The 25997-nt window shown below is 43.6% G+C and overlaps 1 protein-coding gene across 1 annotated transcript in view; it reads left to right on the top strand.

Annotated features, from left to right (window-relative positions):
* frem1b (Fras1 related extracellular matrix 1b) overlaps positions 1–25997 on the top strand; it is a 112763-nt gene that overhangs the window by 4029 nt on the left and 82737 nt on the right. The window contains exons 3-9 of the mRNA XM_085775261.1: positions 8306–8691; positions 10148–10242; positions 11640–11899; positions 13221–13420; positions 18614–18937; positions 20508–20616; positions 21268–21399. Coding sequence (XP_085631387.1) covers positions 8458–8691; positions 10148–10242; positions 11640–11899; positions 13221–13420; positions 18614–18937; positions 20508–20616; positions 21268–21399 — 1354 coding nt within the window. The 5' untranslated portion in view covers positions 8306–8457. The remainder of the gene's footprint in view (positions 1–8305; positions 8692–10147; positions 10243–11639; positions 11900–13220; positions 13421–18613; positions 18938–20507; positions 20617–21267; positions 21400–25997) is intronic.

Below are 25997 nucleotides of genomic sequence, written 5' to 3'. Positions count from 1 at the left end.
CATTGACTGGCAGTTTCAATAGGAGATGGTGCTGGTGAGTGATGATGATGAAGTGCAAAGAGCTTCGTTAGGCCTCAAAATTATGACGAGCAATACACCATATGGGCAGATAAATGATGCAACGTGCCGGAAAGGGATCATCCCTATGCTCCCCGGGTCCTATGTTCCCAGGGTCCGCTTTTCCCCAAACGGGTCCTATGTTCCCCGCTGAACTCCTAATAAAAGGACCCGGGGAACATGCAATTTTTGGTCCCATACCTGGAAGTGGAGTTGTGAGTGACTTTGCAGATTTTTGCCTATTTTTGAAAGAGAAGTTGAGTTGTGACTTTGAGTGAGAAGTGTAATTGTCCCATTGGTTGGTTTTAGGCAATGAAGAAAGGAGTTGGTTAAGTTGAGTAAACAGACCAGGTAGAGGCTAGACAGGACAGATAGAGTCCAGATCAGTAGAGAGAGTCTATCGACCAGCAACAACAGGGAAAATAGGACCCTTTTTCAAAAAGAGGGTCCTATGTTCCCCAGTATGTATTGTGACCGGGGAACATAGGACCCTTTTTGGGGAAAAACAGGAAACATAGGACCCTTTAGGACTCTTTTGGGGGAAAAACAGGGAACACAGGACCCTTTTTGGGGAAAAATGGGGAACATAGAACTCTTTAGGACCCTTTTGGCGGAAAAACAGGGAACATAGGACCCTTTAGGAGCCTTTTGGGGGAAAAACAGGGAACACAGGACCCTTTTTGGGGAAAAATGGGGAACATAGGACCCTTTTGGGGGAAAAACAGGGAACATAGGACTCTCTTTGGGGAAAACAAGGAACATAGGACCCTTTTTGGGGAAAAACAGGGAACATAGGACCCTTTAGGACCCTTTTTGGGGAAAAACAGGGAACATAGGACCCTTTTTGGGGAAAAACGGGCAACATAGGACCCTTTTTGGGGAAAAACGGGGAACATAGGACCCTTTTTGGGGAAAAACGGGGAACATAGGACCCTTTTTGGGGAAAAACAGAAAACATAGGACCCTTGTTGGGGAAAAACGAGAAACATAGGACCCTTTTTGGGGAAAAACAGGGAACATAGGACCCTTTAGGACCCTTTTTGGGGAAAAACGGGGAACATAGGACCCTTTTTGGGAAAAACGGGGAACATAGGACCCTTTTTGGGGAAAAACGGGGAACATAGGACCCTTTTTGGGGAAAAACAGGGCTCTTTTTCAAAAAGAGGGTCCTACATTCCCAGATTGGGGAACATATAGGACCTGGGAAACATAGGTACGCTCCTGCAGGAAAAGATGCTCCATACATCATGATTACTGGCTCTGTTTACTGACCCCCCCCCCACCTCCACCGTCAGGCTGTGGATGTGTGATGACTGTGGAGAGAATGAATAATGACTGAGATGTGACGGTGTATTAAGACAAAACAAAAACCAAAACAAGCTCAAAGAGAATTTAGAAATTTAAAGTTGCAAATCTTAAAAAAACAACATGTTTGAGAAAAAGATTTTAGCAGAAAAAAAAACGGGGTGCAGGGTGGAAACTGTTGAGACTTACAGCTCCTCCAAACCTGTTACAGGTCAATTTAGATTCTTATCTTCTCTATATTTATGACTTAAAACGCCATCGTACTGAAATCTCTCCTGGACGACTCGTTGGTACAAAAGGTTAAGAACTGCATGAGAAAACATCAAGATCCTTCATTTAACCCTCTATGGTACCATGTTGCCCTCAGGCAGCAACATACCACTTTCTGGCCTGTCACATCTCCACAATTCATCCCATTTAATGCTGTAATACTTTAAAAAAGAGATGAGACCTTAGAACCAATAACAATGCTTTAATTTATCACATGACTTTCAAGAAGCCACTGAAACCCTTTTTTGCAGACTTTTTCAAAGGAAACAGGTTTGCCATTTTGCTGCACTAAAATGGTGTGAAAACATACAGTAACTTCCTGGCCCTTTTTCATCTGGAAAAAAATATATTTACACTAATAGATTAGTAAAGTTTAATTTTTAATAGTTCCATGCAATTTAGTTACTCATTAAATAATGGAAACTTGTTAAAATGCACCTGTTGCCCGAAAGCAACAACGTACCATTATAGAAAATTGCAGTGTTGCCTTGAGGCGACAGTGGACCATTATGGAATCAAAATTGCATTATGAGACTATGGTAGTGTGTGTTTAGGTGTAAATATAATGTTCAAAAACATATAATTCATCATCATTTTGTTTTTTATCCCTAATAAATGTGATTTTGGATGCAGTAAAGTAAACATCAGGCTATTATGATGATGATGAGGAAGATGAGGATGAGGCCAGTGAAGGTGAAAGTCTACAGAGACTGGTCGGTGTTTCTAATACAGTAGATGATGAACCGTAATGGTACAATGTTGCCTACAGTCAACAAATCCCAAAAACTTCCAAAAATAAATAATTTTTTAAAATTTCTTTAGATTATGTTTATTTAGTCTATTTTGAGACATAAAAACACTCCAAACATTTTTTCCCCACTGGCATCATAGTGCAGCGTAGCTACCATAGAGGGTTAAAAAAAGAAAAGAAAGTCATTTTGGGGGGTGGGGGGGGGGGGGGGCTTCCCAGAGTGCATCTTGGCAAGAAGAAACATCCAGTTGCTGCTGACCTTGATGTGGTCACATGCAGCGACTCAGGGAGCAGGCGGGGGGGGGGTTTCCTCTGTACAGAAATATAGTGGAGAGGTTTTAATGCGTTAGAATAATAAATGTGTTGAATGTGAGACCTTTGGCCCCCCACACACCTGATCCCTCAGCGCTACGCCGGCGTCTGCAGGAAGCAGTGATGGTGTAAACCTGTGGAGTCTGAGGTCAGATCACGTAACACCTCCTCCCCCCTCCTCCTCCCCCCACCTCCTCCTGGCTGCTTCACACTGGACCGTGTCCAAATCCCTCTCTTAAGCTGTTGGCAAAATAAAAAATGAAAAACTTTCGGTAACACTTTACTTGAATAGGTATTCATAAGATTGACATAACAGCTGTCATAAACATCATTGAATACTTCTGACAGCTGTGGTTAAGTGTCATTCGGTAAGTTATGTCACTTTTGATGCAAAGTTGACATTGTTTGAGATGTTTTTGTTATGAGAACTTGACATAAAGACAATTTAAACTGTCATAGCAGACCTAATGGACAAACTTTAAAAAATTATGTCAAGTTCTCATAACAAGGACATCTCAAACAATGTCAACTTTGCATCAAAAGTGACATAACTTACTGAATGACACCTGACCACAGCTGTCAGAAGTATTCATTGATTGTTACCAAACTTTCTCCAGAGTTTTTTCCCAGAAGGTATTTTTTTGGATTTGTTTTGGTCGTCAGCGAGTTGCTGCAGCTCCGAGCTCCGACTAACGAACCCACGCTCGTCTGGCTGGATGGGAAGTGACACGCCGGCTCCAGCTGGTGCCCCCCGCTTTGATCCTGGAAACACCCCCCTCCCCCTCTCCCTCTCCTCCCCCCCCGTCCCATGCCACTTCCAGCACCGTGGAGGGGTCACACAGATTAACCTCTTGTTTCCTGCAGTGGGCTTTGGTTTGAAGTGAAATGGAGGGTGAAAGCGTTTTCCGGCCAGGAGTGTCGGTGCAGCAGCGGGGGAGGGGTGGGGTGGAAGGGGGCAGCCGGGCGAGCCAGCTGCATGCTGGGAATTAGCTTTTAAGGGGTTTGGAGGAATTCTGAGAGAAGTTTTGGTGCTGGCTAAAGGCAGAGGAGCTGAGTCACTGAGCAGCCGAAGAAGCTCTGGAGCTGTTTGGGACTTCTGTTCTGTTCTGTTGTGAGTATTAAAGCAGAAGTAAGGTGAATATTTGTGTTAATCTAAGTCTTAAATAGTTGTATCTTCCGACAGCAATCACTTCTATAGAGTGTTTGGTCTGAAACACGGGTCTGTCAGTCACTCTGCTCTGCTCTGAGCCCAGGAGAAAACTTTCCTTGTATCCTACAACCTTTATCCAATGAGGAGAGAGAACGGCATAAAGGGGCAGTCCTCTCTGTGTGTGCAGCCAAGGGATGCGCCTGAATGTGGTGACGTAGGGACGAGGACCAATAGATCCATGACGAGGGCGGGGGCTGCTAACTCCATCTGCTGACAGGAAGTTAGACAAAACCACCGGATCACTGACTGATAGCTTTATAATGAAACAGATCAACTGAGATAGACAGATACTAATGGGACAGAACTGAGGTCAGTGGTTAGATTTACAGCCGCGGCTTTTGACTGCATTAGATTTAGATTTGCAAATGTGACAGTGGTGGTCCTGTCACTATGCCTCCAATTGATCATGTGCCCTGGCTACTTGGCCAAGGGGATGTCCCTTTGGGTGACTGGCAAGCGCGCGTGACTCTTACCCGGGAGGTGTGGGTTCAATCCCCGCCCGGGCCCTCTTCACCTTGCCACACAAAGAGTCAGATCTTCTCCTTGTTGGTCGTGAAGACGTTTCCTGTCTGAGGAGCTGGTGGAGCCCAAACGCTGAGCAACCAGCTGCCTGAGGTCTGAAGTGTTAATGAGACCAGTTGTAAATGTTTATGGAGCTGAGCTGTTAAAGGGTAAAGTCAGCAGAGAGCTCTCCTTGGTCCTAGAGCCTCGTAAACCAGCCTCTCTCTCCCGGAAATGCATTATTTCATTTCTGAGGGAGAGTCTGGCCTCATCCCCCTTGTGAGCGTTTGGCCTGAAACCCTCAGAAGGCCGGGCCAATCAGCGTCGCCGCTCAGATTTCTGTGATTGACACTAGTCTGGGGCCGTTGACTCGCTGTTTTGGGAAGGAAACGGATCCAGGGCGAGAGAGACAGACCTTTCCTTCAAAATAAAAGCACCAAGCTAATAAAATGCGGTAAAACTCTTTAATTTAAGGAATATCATTTACAAGAAAGTCCCCGAGCCATTAAGTTAACATTTTGCTTTTATTGTATTACGAGTTAATGTTTATTTTATAAGTTTTATGTTGGTGAATACTTTTATTTTGTTGAATTTGGTGATTTCGGTATCCGCTACAGACAGGAACCAGAATGCAGACTAATTCAGAGGTAACGGACACCAGGCTCTTGGCTTGTCTGAAGAGCCTGGTGATGCGAGGCTAGATTGCCACAGCCAACATTGGCCAATCAGGGACCGACTGGTGCAATGCCCCGTCACTACACTGCTACTGCGCGACTCTTACCACGGCGGAGCTGTCTAGCAGTAGCAGCCTAAAAACAGTCCATTACAGCAGTTAAACAAGAGCAAGAGTCGGCGCTTGTTGAGTTTCTTGAAGATAGATAGATAGATAGATAGATAGATAGATAGATAGATAGATAGATAGATAGATAGATAGATAGATAGATAGATAGATAGATAGATAGATAGATGGTCAACAGCATTAAGACAGAATTTTGTGTGTCATTCAGTCGACAGATGAATTTATGCATCAATTTCCGCAACAGAGCATGAAAAGTATTTACACGCACTTGACAGAATAACTCACTTGCACCGCACCACCTGGGTTTTCCCATCAAAATTCGTAGGCAATCGTTATAGGCAACCTGAAGTTTGTGAATGCTTGCCTTTTTGAACTTATAACCCACAAGGGGGCAGTATAAAGGGGGGTACAGTAAGCTCTGAAGAGACTCATTTTAACATCATTAGAACACCAGAAAAGTTTACGTTTCAGCACATTGGCTTGTGTAAAGGGAGGAAGAAGGAAGGAAGACGAGGACGAAGTTTTCGCTGTTCTTCCAACTGGATTCGGCAAAAGTTTGATATGATACCAACTTGCTGATTGGCTGAATGGGGTTGTCTGTCAACGCTACTGCTCCCGCCCAGCTCCCGCCCCCCCACCCCAAACGCTCACAGGGGGAATGAGGTCAGACTCTCCCTGTGAAATGAAATGAAATGTATTTCCGGGAGAGGCTGCAGGTTTACGAGGCTCCATTGGTCCATGTAGAGCGCTGTAAAAGAGAGTAACGACACCACCCTTGACTCCCGTGGTAAGGGTTTAAGGGTTTAAGGGTTTAAGGGTTTTGCGCCCCTAGTGGCAGGATGTGGGTATTGCAAAAGCGCCCAGAAAACCCATTCACTCCAATGTATGTGTGTTGCCCACTTGCTTGTAAATTTATGAAAACGGCCGTGTTTTTGTTTTTAGGTGTCTTGGTCATATTAAATTATACTTTTAATTTGTTTATTACAAAATGTAGATTGAAACATTCATGTAGACAACTGTTTTTTTTTTTTTTGTTTTTACTGGCCTATGTGTTAATGTTTATCTGTAAAGGATCCTCAATGATGCTATTAACGTGGGTGATCTATAAATGTCCTTAACCCTCTATGGTACGGCGTTGCCATATGGCAACAAACCCATTTTAAGCCTTCTACACACAGACAATACATCCCCAGTTATGTTGCAATGCATTAAAATAGAGGTGGGGTTCTAAGTAAACCAATAGCAGTGTTTAAATATGTTACATGACCCACTGGAGGCCATTTTGAAGCCCTTTTCTGCAGACGTCTTCACAGGGAGGAGCCTCGCCATTTGACCCCTCAAAAATGATCTAAAAAAGTGTTTTAATGACATTTTTCAACTGGGAAAAAAATATATACTCAATAATAGATTAGTTAAGTTCATTATTCTGTAGTTTATTGCACTGTACTTGATCATTAAATATTAGAAAATTGTTAAAATGTGTATGTTGCCATATGGCAACACCGTACCATTATGAATTGCTAGCCTGGCATGTTGATAACATTTTGTATTTAGTTATAGGCCTAAATTCTTCAAAATAATATTGTAAACTTTATGGACTCAGGCTCCACAACCATGTAGAATCATTTAGTTATTTTTTCAGGTCCATCAATTTGACAGATACACATTTGACTGTTATAGTAAAGTTAACAGCAATTGCATTCAGTGTTGAAGAATATGAGCAGCTGGCAACATAGCAAGGACAGAGTGAAAGATGAAGACAGTGAGAATGATGAAGGCTATGAGCCAGAGAATGAGGACAGTGGAGACAGCGAGGGCAGTGGAGACAATGAGGACAGTGGAGATGGTGAGGACAGCGAGGATAGTGAGGGTAAAGTGCAGTGAAAAATGTCTTTTTAAATGGTTTTTACTTTCAAATGAGATGCATTCTTAACTGTTCAGGCTATTGGGGATTGTTGAGACTATAACATGAGTTTTAAAATAAATGTTATTACTATTTTAGACAAAACTATTATTTTCATTACTTTCCACTATCGTACGGTGTTGCCGTATGGCAACGAACCCTAAAAACTACTAAAAAAATAATATTTTTTGAAAATTTCTCTTGATTATGTTTAATTGGTCTATTTTAAGACAAAAAAACACCCAAAACATTTTTTTACCAACTGGGATCATAATGCGTACCATAGAGGGTTAAATTATTGAAAACACTACACTTGCTCATTCACCAACAATGCAGAGATGTCAGTTCTTGGGCGCTTTTGCAATAGGACGAATCGCCTTGTTGTTTACAACTACTTCCTGGTAGAAAACCAGCATGAGAACAATAGTGATGGACATTTATCTACTTTTTCATGTCACTATATCGCCGTTTAGACTAATCTGATGTTTGTAAAGTTTATAAAACCAATGATTGGACAAACATTACTATTTACGTGTGCACATTTTTGTAATTAGTCATGGTTATCATAGATTAGCCGGGCTAACGGTTAGCTACCTGTTTAACTTTAATAACTCAGTGACTCAATAAACGCTCCATGAAAAAATATTTTCTCCAGCGGATATCTGAGTTCCAACATGACTGAGCTAACTGGAGTAGTTTCATGTGGTGTCCCACAACGGGAGGGTTTTAACAGCTGACGTCCTGCTGTTAGCTTAGCTACCGCCGTTAGCTTAGCTACCGCCGTTAGCTTAGCTACCGTTAGCTTAGCTACCGTTAGCTGTCCCTGTCAGCTGAGCCACTGATGCTTTCTAGACACTGTGATTCCCCCAAACTGAATAAATACAACACATAGCAACACAAAACACACACACAGAAATAGTAATGTTTCTTCAATCATTTCAGATTTGTCTAAACGGTGATAGGGCGTGAAAAATATGATATATAGCTAAACTCTCGTTCGTTACTATTGATCTCATTCAAATTACAGCTGGTTTTCTACCCGGAAGTAGAATGTAAACAACAAGGCGATTCGGTCTATACCCATATTCCTCCACCAGGAGGCGCTTCCATTGGACCAATGCGTGTCGTTACTCTCTTTTCCAGTGCTCTAATTGGTCCATGCAGCGTGCTGAACTCCCCTCCCCCGTCCGTCCACAGGCTGCAGAGATGAAGGCCGAGGGCGGAGCGACTGGACGACGCTGAGACACTGAGACCGTCGCCTTCTCCATCAGCTGATCTTCACAGTTTTCCCTCAGAACAACTTTCTTCACCTGAAGCTGAGAAACAAAGACGCCTCCAGTGGTTGTGACATGGCTGCTGGTGGCACGCTGCTCCTCTTCCTCCTCTTCCTGCTGGCGGTGGCGGTGGCCGGCTGCAGCGGGAGTCTGGTGGTGGTGAACTCGGCCGTAGAGGTCACCAGAGGTCGCTCCGTCTTCATCACAGAGGAGAACCTGAAGGTGGACGTGGACCCGAGCGCCGACTGCAAGGTGGAGGTGGTGATGAACGAGCCGGTCACTCAGAGGGTGGGGAGGCTCAGTCCACAGGTGAGGACACAACCTGCTGCATGGACACGGTGCACTGCAAAAACTCTACATCTTTCCAAGAATATTTGTCTTATTTCTTGTCAAAATGTCTCATTTCTAGTCAAAACTAATCTCTTTCCACTTAAAATAAGACTCATCACCTAAAAATTAACTTGTTTTTAGATCATTTTCACTTGTTTCAAACTAATTTTCACTTGAAATAAGTAGAAAAATCTGCCAGTGAAAGCAAGTTTTTTGTGCTTGTAATAAGAAAGAAAAACTTGCTCCACTATCAGATTTTTCTACTTATTTCAAGTGAAAATCTGCTTGAAAGAAGTAAAAAGTGTCTAAAAACAAGCTGCTTTTAATGTGATGAGTCTTATTTTAAGTAGAATGAGATTTGTTTTGACTAGAAATAAGACAAATATTCTTGGTAAGATATTGAGTTTTTGCAGTGTGTTCACCTGCACACACACACACACACACACACACACACACACCACAGCCAACAACTTAAAGGACAATTTCACCTGGGGTCCGTTTCACAAAGCAGCTTTAGTGAAAACTCTGAGTCTGTTCACCCTGAAATGAGGTCAACTCTGGGTTTTCCGTTTCAGAAAGGGAGGTAACTCAAACCAGGGAAAGAGGAGTAACTCCAGCCCGTTTCAGAAAGAGAGGTAACTGAAGCTCGGAGTCAGTTACTATGGCAACACACTCCATGAACCTAACCTGGTTGGGACCCCGAGTTTCTCCTTTTTATCTGAAGCTGCAGACTGAAAGCAGCGGCTGACAGGACTGGATGTTTTATTCTCCATGAGAATGTGTTTGATCGTTCCCGTTGTTCTGCACCGTCACTTTATCTGAACAACCCTCACATGACACCACACGGACACGCGTCTCTCTTGCTCTCTCTTATTTTTTTCGTAGTAGATCGATGGATTATTCCCAGGTGATTGATAAGTAGGCCTACACACACATCCCCGTCACGTTATAATGGAAACAAACTTCAACGTATCAAACACACATTTGGAGTTAATAACTCTCGAGATTTCTTTTTTTCGATTAATACTCACGTATTGTCCCGCGTTTTTTGTTGGGGGGGTGGGGGGGGGTACGTGATTCCGCGTCAGCATTCATACGTCACTCCCGCCACTGTGAGAAGTGGGAGGGGCTTTAGCTGGTTGCCATGGTGAATCATGTTATCTTTGCTCCATTGTGTTCCATTGATGAGGGCTTTTCATCTCCCCGTAACTCAGGGTCAAGTTACCTCAGAGTTGATTGAACTGTTATCACCTGTTCTGACAGTTTCCTGTCTCAGAGTAGATCAACTCAGAGTTCAGGATTAGACTCAGAGTTAGTTGAAGCTGCTTTGTGAAACGGAGCTCTGCTGCATGGACACGGTGTTGACTGACTGACTGAGCTGCTACAGCTCCTAGTTCCTACACTAGAGCTTCTTGTCCCTGGGTTTGGTCTGCAGGTGTTCGACTGCAGCTTCCTGGAGGACGAGGTCCGATACGTCCACAACGGCAGCCCCCTGCTGGACGAGGACACGGTGATGCTCCGAGTCTACAGGTCAGTCAGGAGCAGCGACACCAACACCGACTCCAGTCAAACTGGTTTTACTTTACTTAATTAGCATAGATATAATCAGATGTCAGCTTGAACTTCAGAGTTCAGAACTGACAAACTGATGTTGACAGACGGATTTAGCAGAAATACAAACAGGCTGAACCTTTATACACCACATAAAGAGGTGTTTACTAGATAGATAGATAGATAGATAGATAGATAGATAGATAGATAGATAGATAGATAGATAGATAGATAGATAGATAGATAGATAGATAGATAGATAGATAGATAGATAGATTCCAAAGGGAATTCAGTTTCATGGCACGTTGGGCCCAAAAATACACAAAAACCACGTTGAGTAGCTGATTCAAACACTTTTTTCCATTTTGTATGGAAACAACTGCGACGCCTTCATCACCTCCCACTGTTACGCTCCGATAAATATTTTTTATACTATCAAATTAAAACTATCATATCTCCAGTTTTACTCGGTCTATCAACGTCAAAGTAAAACTGAGAGAGAGTTTTACATCTGAACTTTGAGTGGAGTTGACAGCAGCAGTTCACGTGACCTTTAGTTACGGCGCCTTGAACAGGTCAGATGGTCCTGAACCCCGGAGGGTTAACGACCAACAACCCTGATGGTTGTTTAAGAATCACTGCAAATACTGAGTTTAGAATAGATAACTTTATATTATGTATTATGTTCTCTATTAATCTAGCGATGATTCACCTCATTTATCAGCTTTTTATTGGAGAAACGTTGTTCAACTTGTCATTGATGGGAATCAGAACTCCTTTATTGTCATGGTCCATAGAGGGACAATAAAGGTCTAAAGTCTAAATCAATCAATCAATCAACCAGGCTTTATTTGTATAGCACTTTTCATGCCCATGGCAGCTCAAAGTGCTTCACATGTTAAAAACAAGCAATATAGGGGACACATATTGGGAGACATAGGGAACACATGTTAGGCAGACATACATAAATTCGCAAACACATACACATTCACACAATAATTTTAGAACATTGGATTTTATCGGGGAAACGCTATCTAATACTCACTCATTTGCAGTGGGGAAAACACTAGATAAAATGAAGTAAAATAAATAAAATTGAGAAGAGGAGAAAGACACTAGATAAAATGAAGTAAAATAGATAGAATGAGAAGATAAGAGAGATACTAGATCAGATGAGGTAAAATAGATAAAAAGAGAAGACGAGAAAGACACTAGGTAAAATGAAGTAAAATAGGCAGGTGTAGTGGGATAAAATAGAGAAAAGAATGGATGAATTAAAATAGAATAAAAGTCTGATGGTAATGGTTCCAGTGGAGGAACTGGACCCGTTCCCCTGACGGTGATACACTAACGTGCCGTGTTGCTTCCATGTGGAGGTTCTCGTCCTCGGAGACGCTGGTGGAGACGGTGGTTCTGCTGGTTCGGGTGCTGGACTCTGAGTCCGGCGTGATGGAGCTGGGCAGCGCTCCTCTGGTGGTGCAGCAGTTCTACGGTTTGTCCAACGCCATCGACGGCTCGGTGCTCAGCATCAGGACCGACGCCGAGCCGCTCTGCACCGTCAGACTCATGACCTCGGACACCGACGTCCCCGCGCTGGGCCAGCTGGTGAAGGAGGACGACTCCGCCCAGAGGAAGAGTAGGTCTCCATCACTGGTCCCAGATCAGATTCAGATTCAAAGTTTATTGCCATGTCAACAAGTAGAAACGAGTTGATAGGAATGTGTCTTGGTTTTTGCTCTCACAGAGAAACAATACAATACAATACTCCCACCACATACACCACAATAAATAGTAGGACACAATACCGTACAATACAATATACAAGGAGGACAGGACAGTACCCAGCAGCGTCACACACAGCAGAAGTGTCAGTGCGAGGAAAAGTGCGATGTGCTTAGTGCATAATGGCTTGGAGGTAGATACTGTCTCTAAAGCGAGATGTTCTCAGTTAGGTTGTCGAACTGCAGGTAACCGTTAAAATAAAAGGTTTCATTTGAAAATCATTGAATAATTTTACCTGTAGCATGAAATAATAATTGTTTTTCTCAATTTTAAACAAACTTTACTTACAATACGACACATTTTTCGGTAACACTTTACAATAAGGGTCCCTAAGTTAGTTAGTACATTATTATGTATTAATTAACTGTTTACAGATATATTAACAATCATTATTATGTATTACTTAGGATTAGGAAACACATTAATTAATGTAGCCTATTAGTAAGCAGTTAATTAATATTTACTACTCAAAGTTAGTTAAAGGGACAACGAGGAGTTTCTATTCAGTTATAAAAAGGTCTCACGTTAATGTGGATGAATCTCCGCTACCCACACGTGTTCGATAAATATATCGTTCTGTCTCTATCGTTATTTTGTTATTATTAGTGGTGGCGGAAATGCTGGTCGAGCCGACCAGCGTTTCCTTCGTGGCGAGTCATGAGAATAACGCAGCCGCATCGCTGTTTATGGTCGGAACTACGGCGGTATGTGAACCTCTTTGAACCTCTGACTTTAATTATTGATGAATGAAAACATGAGTCCGTCTTGCGCTGGTCAAAGAAATGTACGGTGCGCGCGGAGGCTCGTAAATGTAGTGTGAAAACGCTTCGCTTTTCCAAAACTCCTCGTTGTCCCTTTAATAAATTAAGTAATAATAAAAGTTGAATAATGTAATTAGTTATCATTATGTATGCATTACTCAGCATTATTTAACACATTAGTTTATATATTAATGCTTAATAATGTACTAACTAACGTTAATTAAGGGACCCTTATTGTAAACTGTTACCCATTTTTCTTTAGTAAGAAAAGGATAAACACTCACAAATGTGAGTTAACTTGATCAGGATTAAAGATTTGATTGGATTGACAGTCCTAATGAAAACAAAGCAGAGTAAATGCTTCACGTGTGTGGTCAAACTGCAGGTTGTCTCTGTCTCTGTCTCTGTCCTCAGGCAGAGAGACGGCAGCGCTCTGTCCCGGAAACAAACCCTGTCCTCACCACACCCAGCAGGTTCGATTCCTCAAGACCAGCTGCCAGGACTTCCTGAGCTCGGGTCTGAAGTACCAGCACCTCAGCCCCCCGTCGCCGGAGATTGACTACATCCCTCTGAGGGTGGAGCTGAGAGACCAGGCCACCCGGGCGCTGCTGGAGGTACAGGCCCGAAACAACGTCACTGACGGCTGGGATCAATGGGCTAGTGGGGCTCGGCCGCCCTGCATTACACAAAGATGGGAAAAAATATTCTCTAGGCTAAATAATATACAAAAGATTGTTCTAAGTCTTAATGAAATCCGAAGTGGCAACAATATCAAATAGTTTCAAGAAAAACACAGGATATCTCTAAATGGGCTAATTTTAATCAGCCCGAGCTCACCCAGTCTGCTCCATGGATGTATTATGGTCTGCTCTCATTCATGATTCCGACTGTGGATGATTGGCAGGCGTCATGACAACGCCCCCTTGGTTAACTTGTCATTGGGGCTAATTTCATTTAGCCCAACAGCGCTGTTTTCAGACCAATGACAGGAACCGGAGGAAAAGTTGTGTTGTTGTGGGAGGGAGAAGACAGGAAACAGAGGCGCTAGGCGCTAGCATCACAGGTAGCATTAGCCTACTTTACTGAGCTAGGCGCTAGCATCACAGGTAGCATTAGCCTACTTTACTGAGCTAGGCGCTAGCATCACAGGTAGCATTAGCCTACTTTACTGCGCTAGGCGCTAGCATCACAGGTAGCATTAGCCTACTTTACTGCGCTAGGCGCTAGCATCACAGGTAGCATTAGCCTACTTTACTACACTAGGCGCTAGCAGCACAGGTAGCATTAGGGCCCATTCACATGGAGCGTCTTTTGCGCGAGCGTTTCCATTGTTTTCAATGTAACCGCGCGCCTTGCGCGCGCAAAATCCGAAGCGACGCCGACGCGCCGCGCACGCGGTGCGACGCACCTTTTTTTCCGTGCGCGTCCGAGGCGCACCGAGATGAAAATATCTCAACTTTTTCGAATGCCGCACGCGCACCGCGTGTCATGTGATCACAGCACGGACCTGCTTCTCCATCAGCAACAAGCAGCCTGGGTCTCAGTGCTTGCTCCCTCTCGGCGAGCAGCAGCTCTCTCTTGGCGAGCAGCAGCTCAGTTCTCCCCTGGTCCAGCCCGGATCTCTACTCCATAGCTGCCGTAGCAGCAGTGTGATAGCAGTACATTTTTAACCGAATTTTTAACTTTTCTTAGACACAAGGTAGGGAGTTCACGTCTCGCCTGCCTCCCTCCTCTCCACACGGCGGTGAGTCCTCCGTTCAGACTGACAGACAGATCGAGCAGTGATGCTGCTGAGAGGGATTCACGGTGCTTGAAATCTGATCAGCTCTGTGTTTACTCAATTCCTGGTTAAATGACAGAAGCACACCACTAAATGTAAGAATGTGACAGGCACTTTTGGTTGCTTAGTAACGGCAGACGCGACCATAGACGCGACCATAGATGCAAAACGCTCCAGCTGGCGTTTTGCACGCGTTTTCAGGCGCTCCATGTGAATGGGGCCTTAGCCTACTTTACTGCTCTAAACTGTCTTTGCTAACATGAACAACAGTTTCTAAAGAGCACCAGAAAGGCCGTCGATTTGAGCTATAAGCATATCGTCTTTTTTTTATTTTTATTGATTGAGTATTATCGTCGTGTGTGTGAGAGAGCGAAAGAGAGAGAAACTGTGTAGGCTGTGTGAGTGAGTGTGTGAGATAACCAGGTGAAGTTTGTTTGTTTTTTTTGGACTAGACCCCTCTACTTAATGCAGTAGGCTACGTAGGTCTAGTTAGTCGCTCTACTTTTGTGCCAGTCAGATGGGATGTAACTTTTAGCTATTACTGTGTTAACCATTTAATGGGTAGCCTATAATTTATTTATTAGCCCACCCAACTAATTTCACCACCAGCCGCCACTGAACAACGTCCAGGAGAAGTGAAACGATCGATTCTCCAAAGAGAAAGAGTCGGATGTAGTTTTCAGTGAAGAAAGTTAAACATCAGGTTTTCCAGGCGAGAAGAGTCTGAGCTTTGTTGGCAGTCAGAAGGTGACATCCCACTTCCATCTTCTTTTCTCAGCTCGGTGGAGGAGGAAGGATGTGCAGCAGAAGGTTCTGCAGCGGGTTTGAGGAGGCTTCAAAACTCCTAAATGTTAAAACCATCTTTGTTTTCCGCTTGTTAGCGCGGGAACGTGTCTCTTTCTTACAGAGACCTGTCATTTCTCACACATCTGATTGTATATTCAGCTGTCGACACCACAGGAACAGCAGAACCAGAGGCAGTATGTGTTGATTCCTATGTGCTATATGTTGTGTTACAATGCAAAGACAAAGACAAGTGAGAGCTGCTCTGCCCTACAAATGCAAAGTGCAGTATCTGCATTTTGTTTTTTTACCAATCAAAAGTGTAAAGGCATATTCTCTTCAATCTGGTAGTATTTGAGTTATTGGGCTTTTTATTTTGCTGTCCATCCAATAAAGCACTGTGAAACCAAGGCAAAGTGCAGTATCTGTAGCTAAAACCAAGGCAAAGTGCAGTATCTGTAGCTAAAACCAAGGCAAAGTGCAGTATCTGTAGCTAATACCAAGGCAACGTGCAGTATCTGTAGCTAATACCAAGGCAAAGTTCAGTATCTGCCATAAAACGGTCAAAATTGGTCAGAAAGACAAACTATAAAATACATTTAATTCAGTCCACCTTTGGTAGTTATTCATCATTTGAGGCTTAAACCTGACAATGAAAAACACAAAAAGCAGTTTTTCTCAGTTTGGCATTTTTACAGATAGGGGAGAGCGGGGTAAGTAGTGCCAATTTTTACTTAAACTGCCTTTAAAGCAAGGGGATTATAATAATGCCCCCAACTAATATATGTACATATAGTTTAGGATGTTGTGCATCCCTGGGAACAATCACTTTGAATCTTAAATCAACTGTTTCAGAAATATAGCTTTAGAAAAAAAATAAAAATTCTGGCACAACTTGCCCCCGGTGCGGGGTAAGTTGTGCCATTAGAGAGAATATACTGGGGTAAATTGTGCCATTGATAATTGAAGTAAAACAGATCATTTTAATCTCACAAATGTTAATGCTATATAAAAGCAAGACATTCAATACAAAATTAAAGCCAGAAGCGGCGATGATCGGGCCCTCGCTTGTCCCCATGCAGTCGCGGAGGCCTGAGCCACGCTGGGGGCTGTGGCGCAAAGAAACGCAATGTTTTGTTCATCCACCAGGCTACGAGCACAACCAGACTGGGCAGGTGTGTTCAGGGGCGGTCCCTCATCACACATGTTAAGTTTCAAGCAAATCCGTGCCCACTGCCATGTTTCTCCTATACACAGACAGCACTGCCACTGGCACAACTTAACCCAGGCCCTTTGGCACAAATTACCCCAAGCCCAGCATTTTGAGAAAAAAGGATTCCCCAGCTGTTTTGAGCTGGCATCATGCTAACTGTATAGACTCATGGTGTAGCTTAATAAAGCACTAAAACATGTGTGAACTGTTTTCAAAGTTATCTATAATTGTTCAAACACGGCAATCAAAAAACCTTGATCATAGAAATTTTACTTTGGAGGGCAAAAACTTGTTTTTTGAACATAAATGTGCTTTCCTCTCAAGCCATGTGTCTCCCTTCTTGATAGGATGAGTGAAATGGATGCCCCTTCAAAAATATGTGGTCACATGACCAACTTCTTCTATGGTTTTCTAGATAACAGGGGTGGAACTACTTGCCCCATGGCACAAATTACCCCACTCTCCCCTACTGCACTTTGCCTTTGATTAGATTAGATTAGATTAGATTAGATTGCCTTTATTGTCATTGAAAAAAAAAGAATTCAACGAAATTCACGTTGCTTCTCCGCTGTGATACCACACAAGACAGAATAAATACAAAACATAAAACCTATAAAAACATCACATGAGATGTAAGTATAAAAGCATATGGAAACATTAGTCCACAAAAAAAAAGATATTGCATATTGCCCGCTGGGGATAATTGCACAACCCAGAGCTCTGCTGGGTTTAGACTCTACTGACACGTCATTCATGTAGTTTAGACCTAAACCATTCAGTGATTTGTAAACCAGTAGCAGAACTTTAAAATCTATTCTGTAGCTGACTGGGAGCCAGTGTAAGGTCTTAAGAACCGGGCTGATGTGATCTGATCTCTTTGTTCTGGTTAAAACTGGAGCTGCAGCGTTCTGAATGAGCTGCAGCTGTTAGAAGACCGTTACAGTAGTCTAGTCTACTGGAGATAAAAGCATGAATCAGCTTCTCCTGATCAGTTTGGGACATAAAACCCTTAATTCTGGATATGTTCTTAAGTTGATAAAAGGCTGATTTGATATGACTGTTGAAGGTCAGGTCTGAGTCTATCAGCACGCCAAGGTTTCGGACTTGGTCTTTAGTTTCTAAAGACAACGGGACCTGTAGATGTCTCAGAGGGCGGTGGGGACTTGTGTGTTGGTGATGGCCTTTGTAGAGCAGAGCTGACTCCTCTGTCTCCTCTTTGCTGGAAACCTCACATTAAACATATCTAATCTAAACTGTCTCGCAGCATTTCAGTTTTGGTAAAAGCAAAGCATGTCCTAGATCATAAATCACTCTATATTCTGTACAAGTCACTGATTCTTCCTTATTTAGAGTACTGTACAGAGACATGGGGAAACACATACAAAACTGCACTTCAGCCACTTTTCATACTGCAAAAAAGAGCAATGAGAATTATTCACAGGGTTGATTATGGGGCACACACCAATGACTTATTTTGGAAATCTAAAACTCTACAATTGTTTGATTTGGTGGAGCATAAAACAGCCCAAGTATTATATAAAGCAAGGAACTATCTGCTACCAAGAAATATTCAGAGAATGTTTCACGAAAGAGAGCAAGGTTATGATTTAAGAGAGAAATCAAATCTAAAGGTTGGTAGAGCTCGCACAACAAAGAAAAGTTTGTGGAGTAAAACTGTGGAATAATATGAGTACTGAAATCAAAAACATTTGGAGTGTAATCATGTTTAAAAAGAGACATAAAGAAAAGATTCTCCAGAGGTACATTGAATAATTCACACAAGGTGTTTGCTTACTTACTATTTGGATTAAAATGTGTAATGTGTAAAATGTTTAATTAGAACATATAGTTAAAATTAGATAAGTTTATACTTCTTCTTACTCCTTTTCGCTCATGTAAACTGCGTTGCTTATGAGATGTTACTTTTTTTTGTGTATGCATTTTTGCTGTTCACTTATTTCCTTATTATATTATTATTTTATCTTATTTATTTTATTTTTTTTACATTGTCGTCGATCCTCCTGCTCCCAGACGGAGGCGGTGTGGCTGCCGGTGCTGATCCACGGAGCCATGCAGAACCAGCCGCCCCAGGCCGCCTTCATGGCCTCCTTCATCCTGGAGGTGGACCAGTTCATCCTCACGCCGCTCACCACCGCCGCGCTGGACGCCACCGACCACGAGACGCCGCAGGAGAGGCTGGTGTTCAACGTGACGTCGCCGCCGGCCGAGGGCTACGTCACGCAGCTGGACGACCACACCAAGCCCGTCGGCTCCTTCAGCTGGGCCGACCTGCATGAGATGAGGGTGGCCTACCAGCCGCCCAACAGCAGCCAACCACAGCGCAGGAACTACGAGGTAAAAAACAAAATCAGTATCTCCAAGGTAAAAAGATATAGATAGAGTAAATCCTCCAACAGCAGCCAACCACAGAGCAGGAACTACGAGATACTGGAGCTCACACTGATGATGAAACGTAAAGAAAAAATGGTAACACTTTACTGTAATAGGTATTGATCAGATTGACATAACAGCTGTCATAACCATCAATGAATACTTCTGACAGCTGTGGTTAAGTGTCATTCAGTAAGTTATGTCACTTTTGATGCAAAGTTGACATTGTTTGAGATGTTTTTGTTCTGACAACTTGACATAAAGACAATTTAAACTGTCATAGCAGACCTAATGGACAAACTTTAAAAATGATGTCAAGTTGTCAGAACAAAAACATCTCAAACAATGTCAACTTTGCATCAAAAGTGACATAACTTACCGAATGACACTTAACCACAGCTGTCAGAAGTATTCATTGATGGTTATGACAGCTGTTATGTCAATCTTATGAATACCTATTCAAGTAAAGTGTTACCGAAAAAATCAATATCTCCAAGGTAAAAAGATAGAGTAAATCCTCCAACAGCAGCTTTTATCTGCTTCAGCTGCTGAACTGACGCGTCTTCTCTCAGAGACAGAGACAGGCGTCTATATGGGACTGGCTTTTAGTTAATCTAGATAGAGAGTAAACTCCTCTCCTCTGGTTCTGTTGTTCCTGTCGAACAGAGTCAGAGCAGAAGGAAAGAGTCGGATCCAGAGCAGCATCGTTTCCGTACTTTCTGGACTATAGAGCACCTGAGTATAAACTGCACCAGCTAGATTGTAAAAGAAACTACATATAGGCCGCACTTGGATATAAACGTCAGGTTTTCATGTTGTAACATGAGATATTTCCATGGAAAGACAGTCGGGAACTGTGACAGTCTGTTGTGGTGACGCTCCTCTTCTCCATGTGCATCTGTTGACAACAAAGTTGGCGAAAAATCAATAAATGGAGCGGTGGAAAACGTTACATAACATATACGATGTTACGACGTGTGATTGTTTAGTCTGAACCGTCATAAACAAAAGATTACGGGTCACAGAGTGTGTTTGTGTTGCGGTGCAGAGACGAGACCTGGGACACCGGGGCGGGGGAAAGTAGCCGCTTAGAGTCCGGAAAGTACCGTAGTTTAATCAGCACCCATTCAACATTCAATATGTAGCTCCGCCCACAGACTGTTTATAGGCTCCGCCTCTTTCCTCGGCTCAGTCACAGTTCTCATCGGACCGAACAACACGACCGGACACAAAAACATTTAATAACTCAGGTCGGACCACGGGCGCCCGCGGGTCGGAGTGGGTCGTGTTTTAATATTCAGACCCGTTGAGAACTGCAGCAGGAATGAAGCAGCTTAGAAAGGACTCAAACAGGCGATCGTGGGCTTTGAGAGGTTTTGTACATTCACAAGAACTTCTAACTGAGACCTGGAGGCTTTTATTGATTATTATTGACCAGACCCGGTCCAGTACAGGAGAGCAGAGTCTGTCTGAGACACTCTGAGGCTTTAATTGGAGGATTTACGGTGTCTAATCTTGTATAATCTTGTCTCAGGTGGAGTTCCAGGTGATAGACGGCTCCTACGCGACCAGCCCGCCCATCGTGGTGCACATCTCCATCAGGGTGGCGGAAACAAACGCACCCAGAGTCTCGTGGAACATGGGTAGGTTCAGAAGTGTCAGCACAGACTCGGTCCTCTGTGTTCTCTGTGTTTAAAGGGATAGTTCACCCAAAATTGAAATTTCCTAACTCATTATCTCCTTCTCCCCCTCATGTGGACTAAGGGCTGGGAGAAGTTTCAGAGTCCTCCGTGGCTTCTCTGAGTTACAGGGGGTCTCGGCGTAGCAGTGCATGTCCATATGACGGTTGCAAATGGATACCAACTGTCTTCGTAACAAAAAGACACACCAAAAAACATCCAGATACCTCCATGCTGCTCGAAACTCCTCTTCCGGGTTCGTCCAAATATGCTTCCGTTACAAAACAAGCTTAAAATATAGACTTATTTCATTTTTTTCGGAACAATTTCTCATGTTGGGGCTTCAATACAAGACGGACATTACATACGAGCAGCATGGAGGTATCTGGATGTTTTTTGGTGTGTCTTTTTGTTACGAAGACAGTTGATATCCATTAGCAACCGTCATATGGACATGCACTGCTACGCCGAGACCCCCTGTAACTCAGAGAAGCCACGGAGGACTCTGAAACTTCTCCCAGCCCTTAGTCCACATGAGGGGGAGAAGGAGATAATGAGTGAAATTTCAATTTTGGGTGAACTATCCCTTTAACCCGCTGCTCTCCGGCGCTGCAGGTCTGGACCTGCTGGAGGGCCAGTCCCGACCAATCACCTGGGAGCAGCTGCAGATCGTGGACAGCGACAACATCGAAGCCGTCTACCTGGTGGCGGTGGACGGGCCGCTGCACGGGAGGCTCAGCGTCAGAGGTGAGGGGTCAAAGGTCACCGACTCAGAGGTGAGGGGTCAAAGGTCACCGGCTCAGAGGTGAGGGGTCAAAGGTCACCGGCTCGTTGAGATACGGGTCACCGGAGCCGCCTCGTTAACTAACCCCCATCTGGATCAAAGGTTCATGTCACCAAGATCCACAAAAAAAGCAAGGTTTTATTTCTATTTCCTTGTGTCGCACATCTTCAGTCTGTGTCACAACCCTGAACAGAAGTAGTGAAAACTCTACGATCGTTATGATGTTTAAATCAGATTTTCTGGAAATTCAGATGGAAAAGTTCAAAATTTAGGTAAAGGGTTAAAGATAAATTTGTTTGTAAAGTTGTTTTTTTTCCACCTGCCACCCAGAGGGTTGTCCACACTGTCTCCCTCTCCTCCGTCCTTATACCTCACTGCTTTAATCCTCTGCTGGTCTTCCCACACACACACACACACACACACACACACACGTACACACCGCCCTGGGAATTCCCAGAGAACGTCGTCTGGCCTTTTCCGCCCATTTTCCTCCGTGTGTGTGCCGGTGGGTCGGTCGGGGACCGTGGTGTGGCGGCGGGGGGGGGGAGCATATGTCTCGTGGCTCTGCATGTGTTTCCTAATCAGGTGTAAAACGGGGCCGCGGCCACTTCGCCAGGGGCCGTGGCATCGCCGTGGCAACGCCGAGGCCACCACCGCCTCCCTCTCCCTCTCCGTCCACATCCACGTCTGTCCCTTCCAGCTCAGCGCGTAGGGAGGACGTCCTCTTTGTCTCTGTGCGGCGCGGCGCCGAGCGGCGAGCGGCGAGCGGGGACCGAGCAGATTGGAGCGACTGCTGCCATTTCATGGAGCGGTGCACCGGGAGCAGCTGCACTGTCCCCAAACAGGTTTACTGCTACCAGCTAGGAGCAGGAGGAGGAGGAGGAGGAGGTGGCATGAGAGCAGGAGGCCCCCAGGGGCTCAGACGGCTGGGGGTTGGGGGGGGGTTAAAGGGATTGTTCACCCAAAATTGAAATTTCCCCTCATTATCTACTCACCCTCATGCAGGGCCGGCCCAAGCCTCCATGGGGCCCTAAGCTAAATCTTTATTTTGGTGCCCCCTCTATTACTGCCAATAATTTCATTTTTTACTCTGTCATTACGAATCATCATATCCTAGCAGGTTTTTACCTATTTTATCTATGGTTTTTATTCTGAAGGCACCACATTCAGCTAAAAGTGCAGCAGCCTGGGGTTGATTTACATTTCATCTTCAAATTGATGTAGTACTGGGATACTGAATGTCACCTATACTGTAGGTCGACTAAAAGTAACAAAATAAATTCAACAGACACTGCATTTACTGTAAACACATCATCTTCTTTTTTAAATTTTTCGTTTTAAATATAGGCTACTGCAACAGAAAAGTGCAACAACAATTTGAAATGCAACAATAATTTAATACGTTTTTTGTAATTACGCAGTGTTTTTCTAAGGAGCGACAAAAGTTACGCACTACAATTAAAAAAAGTTACTTGCCTTTTGGGGCCCCCCAATAGTCACGGGGCCCCAAGCAGGTGCTTAGTTTGCTTATGCCTTGGGCTGGCTCTGCCCTCATGTGGACTAAGGACTGGGTCCAAATTTGACGAACTGGGAAGAGGAGCTTCGAGAAGCTTCCGCTACAAAACAAGCTTGAAAAATAGTCTTTTTTTAAAAATTTCGGGACAATTTTGCATTTCGGGGCTTCAATACAAAACGGACATTATATATGAGCAGCATGGAGGTATCTGGATGTTTTTTGGTGTGTCTTTTTGTTACGAAGACAGTTGGTATCCATTTGCAACCGTTATATGGACATGCACTGCTACGCCGAGACCCCCTGTAACTCAGAGAAGCCACGGAGGACTCTGAAACTTCTCCCAGCCCTTAGTCCACATGAGGGGGAGGAGATGATGAAATTTCAATTTTGGGTGAACTATCCCTTTAACCTTTCATGGCTGCTTTAGACGTATAGAAGCAGAGCGGCAGCGTGTCTTCAGCTGATTCTCCTCTGACTCTTTTCTTCAGACGTGAGGCTGAAAGTGAACGAGGTCTCTGAGCGTCTGAACGTCCCGTGACCAGTGAATGCATCTCGCTCCGGGATTTCAGAGGACAGTCGGAATAATTCATCCAAACACACTCAAACTCCAAAAGTTTCTCCTGCTGCCGCCATCACAAACAACGAGCGACAGTAGGAAACTTCAGGAAAATAGTTCCCAAGTAAAAACGTTTCATTTCATTTTCCTCCTGAGCTTCATCGTTCAGGTTGAGTTTCAGTTATTTTACTAGAATAAAAGAACTTACTTAGTTCAGTTCAGTTCAGTTTATTCGATTAGCATTTCATCTTCCCCCCCTTCTCAACAGATGGAATTTACTTAATATACACGAATACATAATACAATGAGGAGTGCTAATGGAAAAGGTGTAGGCTGAAGCTCATGCTTATTATGCCTTTTACCCTTTTTACCAAAACCAATGAGAAAAGAGATAAAGAGAGAGAAAAAACAAAACAAAAAAACTATCGAACCAAAACAAATGCAACAAGGCAACTTTTAGACTACATGGTCTGAGTTATACCATAAGGGTTTAGATCAAACGAGCATTTACTTTCACAACAAATGTATATATTCTTTTAGTACTTTGGTTTTAAACATATTTTTGAAAGAGGAAATCGAACTACACATTCTTATTTCATCATCACAGTTATTCCACAGGTTAACACCTCTAACAGAAACACATCGCTGTTTAATATTAGTTCTTATTTGAGGTTTTTTGAAAACACCTAATCCCCTCAGTTCATACCGACTCTCTCTGATTTCAAACAGCCTCTGAGTACTATGACAAAGCATATTATTATGCACTTTAAACATGATTTGTGCCATTTTAAATTTCACTAAATCATAAAATTTAAGGGTGTTTAACTGGATGAAAAAAAGCATTCGTTGGCTCTGTAAGTTTTGACTTACTTAGAACATAGGTAACTGAGGCCATTGATGAATTGCTTCCACCCTGGTCTGTCTTGGGCCTTCCTCTCCAGCTGTTTCCACGTCAGTCCCTTCTCCTTTAGATCGTGTTCTGTGCTCCTTCTCCAGGCGTTTTCTCTGCCTATCTGTTGGTTCTGTGTTGTTTCTTCTCAGTGTGAGACCGATCCAGTTCCACTTTATCCTCTTCTGCTCTACCTCCACTGTATCTTGTTTGGTGCGTTGATGTTTGCTGAGGATGCGTCTTCAGCCGTGGTTTATGAAGGTCTGCAATTTAGTGATAATGGTAGTGGTGGTCTTCTGGATTCATACAGCAGTACAGTCTTAACATTGGTGTCACAAACTGGCTCGGTGGAAGTGACAAGGAGGGAGACCACACAAAGTTTAACTAAGAACAAATAATTTATTATAACAAACAGCAACCACCATCACCCAGTCCTACCAGATCTGTACCCACACCCAGCAACCTTGGATCCAGAGGAGCAAGTTAAGGATGAGATACAGTTAACAAAAGAGGACAAGTGATGTGCTGGTAAAACATAATAAATTGCCTTTACATTACCTCAGGATGATGATTTATTTTCTCAGGAACAAAGGAAAGTGAGGATCCAAAGTGTGGCATCAGAATATGAGACAAAAGAGCCTCCAAGCTCCAAATGTCCAACCTATGGCCTGTAGCAAGACAAGCAACTCAATGCCCCATCTTCACAAAATCCCAGCAACCAAACACAAAACTGGAATTAACATAGCAAATCGTAGCAAATCCAAAGGTTCCTCCAAAACCAAAGGCTCACAAGCCAACCAAAAGGCCTCCAAGGCACAACACAGAGTAGGAACCACCAAGCTACAACAAAGCTCACCAGTCAAGCATGAGCTGTAGTGCCAATGTTCACAAAGCTACCAGGCCAACTATCAAAGCGCCACCACACAGTCAAACCATTTCCTCACAACTAATTGTCCTGATCCCAACTTACCAAAACCCTTAGGTCTGAACATCCTGAGGTACAACAAAGCAAGTACAGCGATAGCAGGTACAGATCTTACCACATCACAACCACAAACTGTTTAACATTACAAACCCATGAGCAAAACACCAATCAATCCACATACAAAATGCCAAAGCCACAGCAGAGCCCAAGTTCCTCCAGTGCTATCTGACTTTTTCCAGTTTCTGGCAGAACTATTTCAAACCTAGTCTTCGGACAGGTACTTGTGGGGGGTACTTATGCACTGATTCCACTAGTACTTAAAGGCAACCAGGAACTGGCGACCCTCTCGAAACTGGGGAAATGCTCCCAAGACATTGTCTTCAGCCACATTCTCTGCCACAGTGAAGTGAAAACAAAAAACTGGTTGGTCTCCCAATGAGATCAACCACTTCAGCCTACAGAGGGTAAACCTGGCTCATAGGAATCTCAAAATGGGTTTGCAAGCTAACGTAACTGGAAACGACTGCTGCTCCCTTCCGACATCCACTCAAATCAACACCACAAAACAAAGAAACATATCTAACCAACAGAACCAAAAAACTTTGTGTGACTCCCCCAAGTTACTGACCATGGCACAGGATGATCCCGGACGAGCCCCCATTTGTCACAAACTGG

Source organism: Trachurus japonicus, chromosome 4 (assembly GCF_045865225.1).
Source record: "Trachurus japonicus isolate A0001 chromosome 4, Traja_1.0".
Taxonomy (NCBI): domain Eukaryota; kingdom Metazoa; phylum Chordata; class Actinopteri; order Carangiformes; family Carangidae; genus Trachurus; species Trachurus japonicus.
Note: the sequence above shows the minus strand (reverse complement) of the source record. Positions and strands in the feature narration are given on the sequence as shown.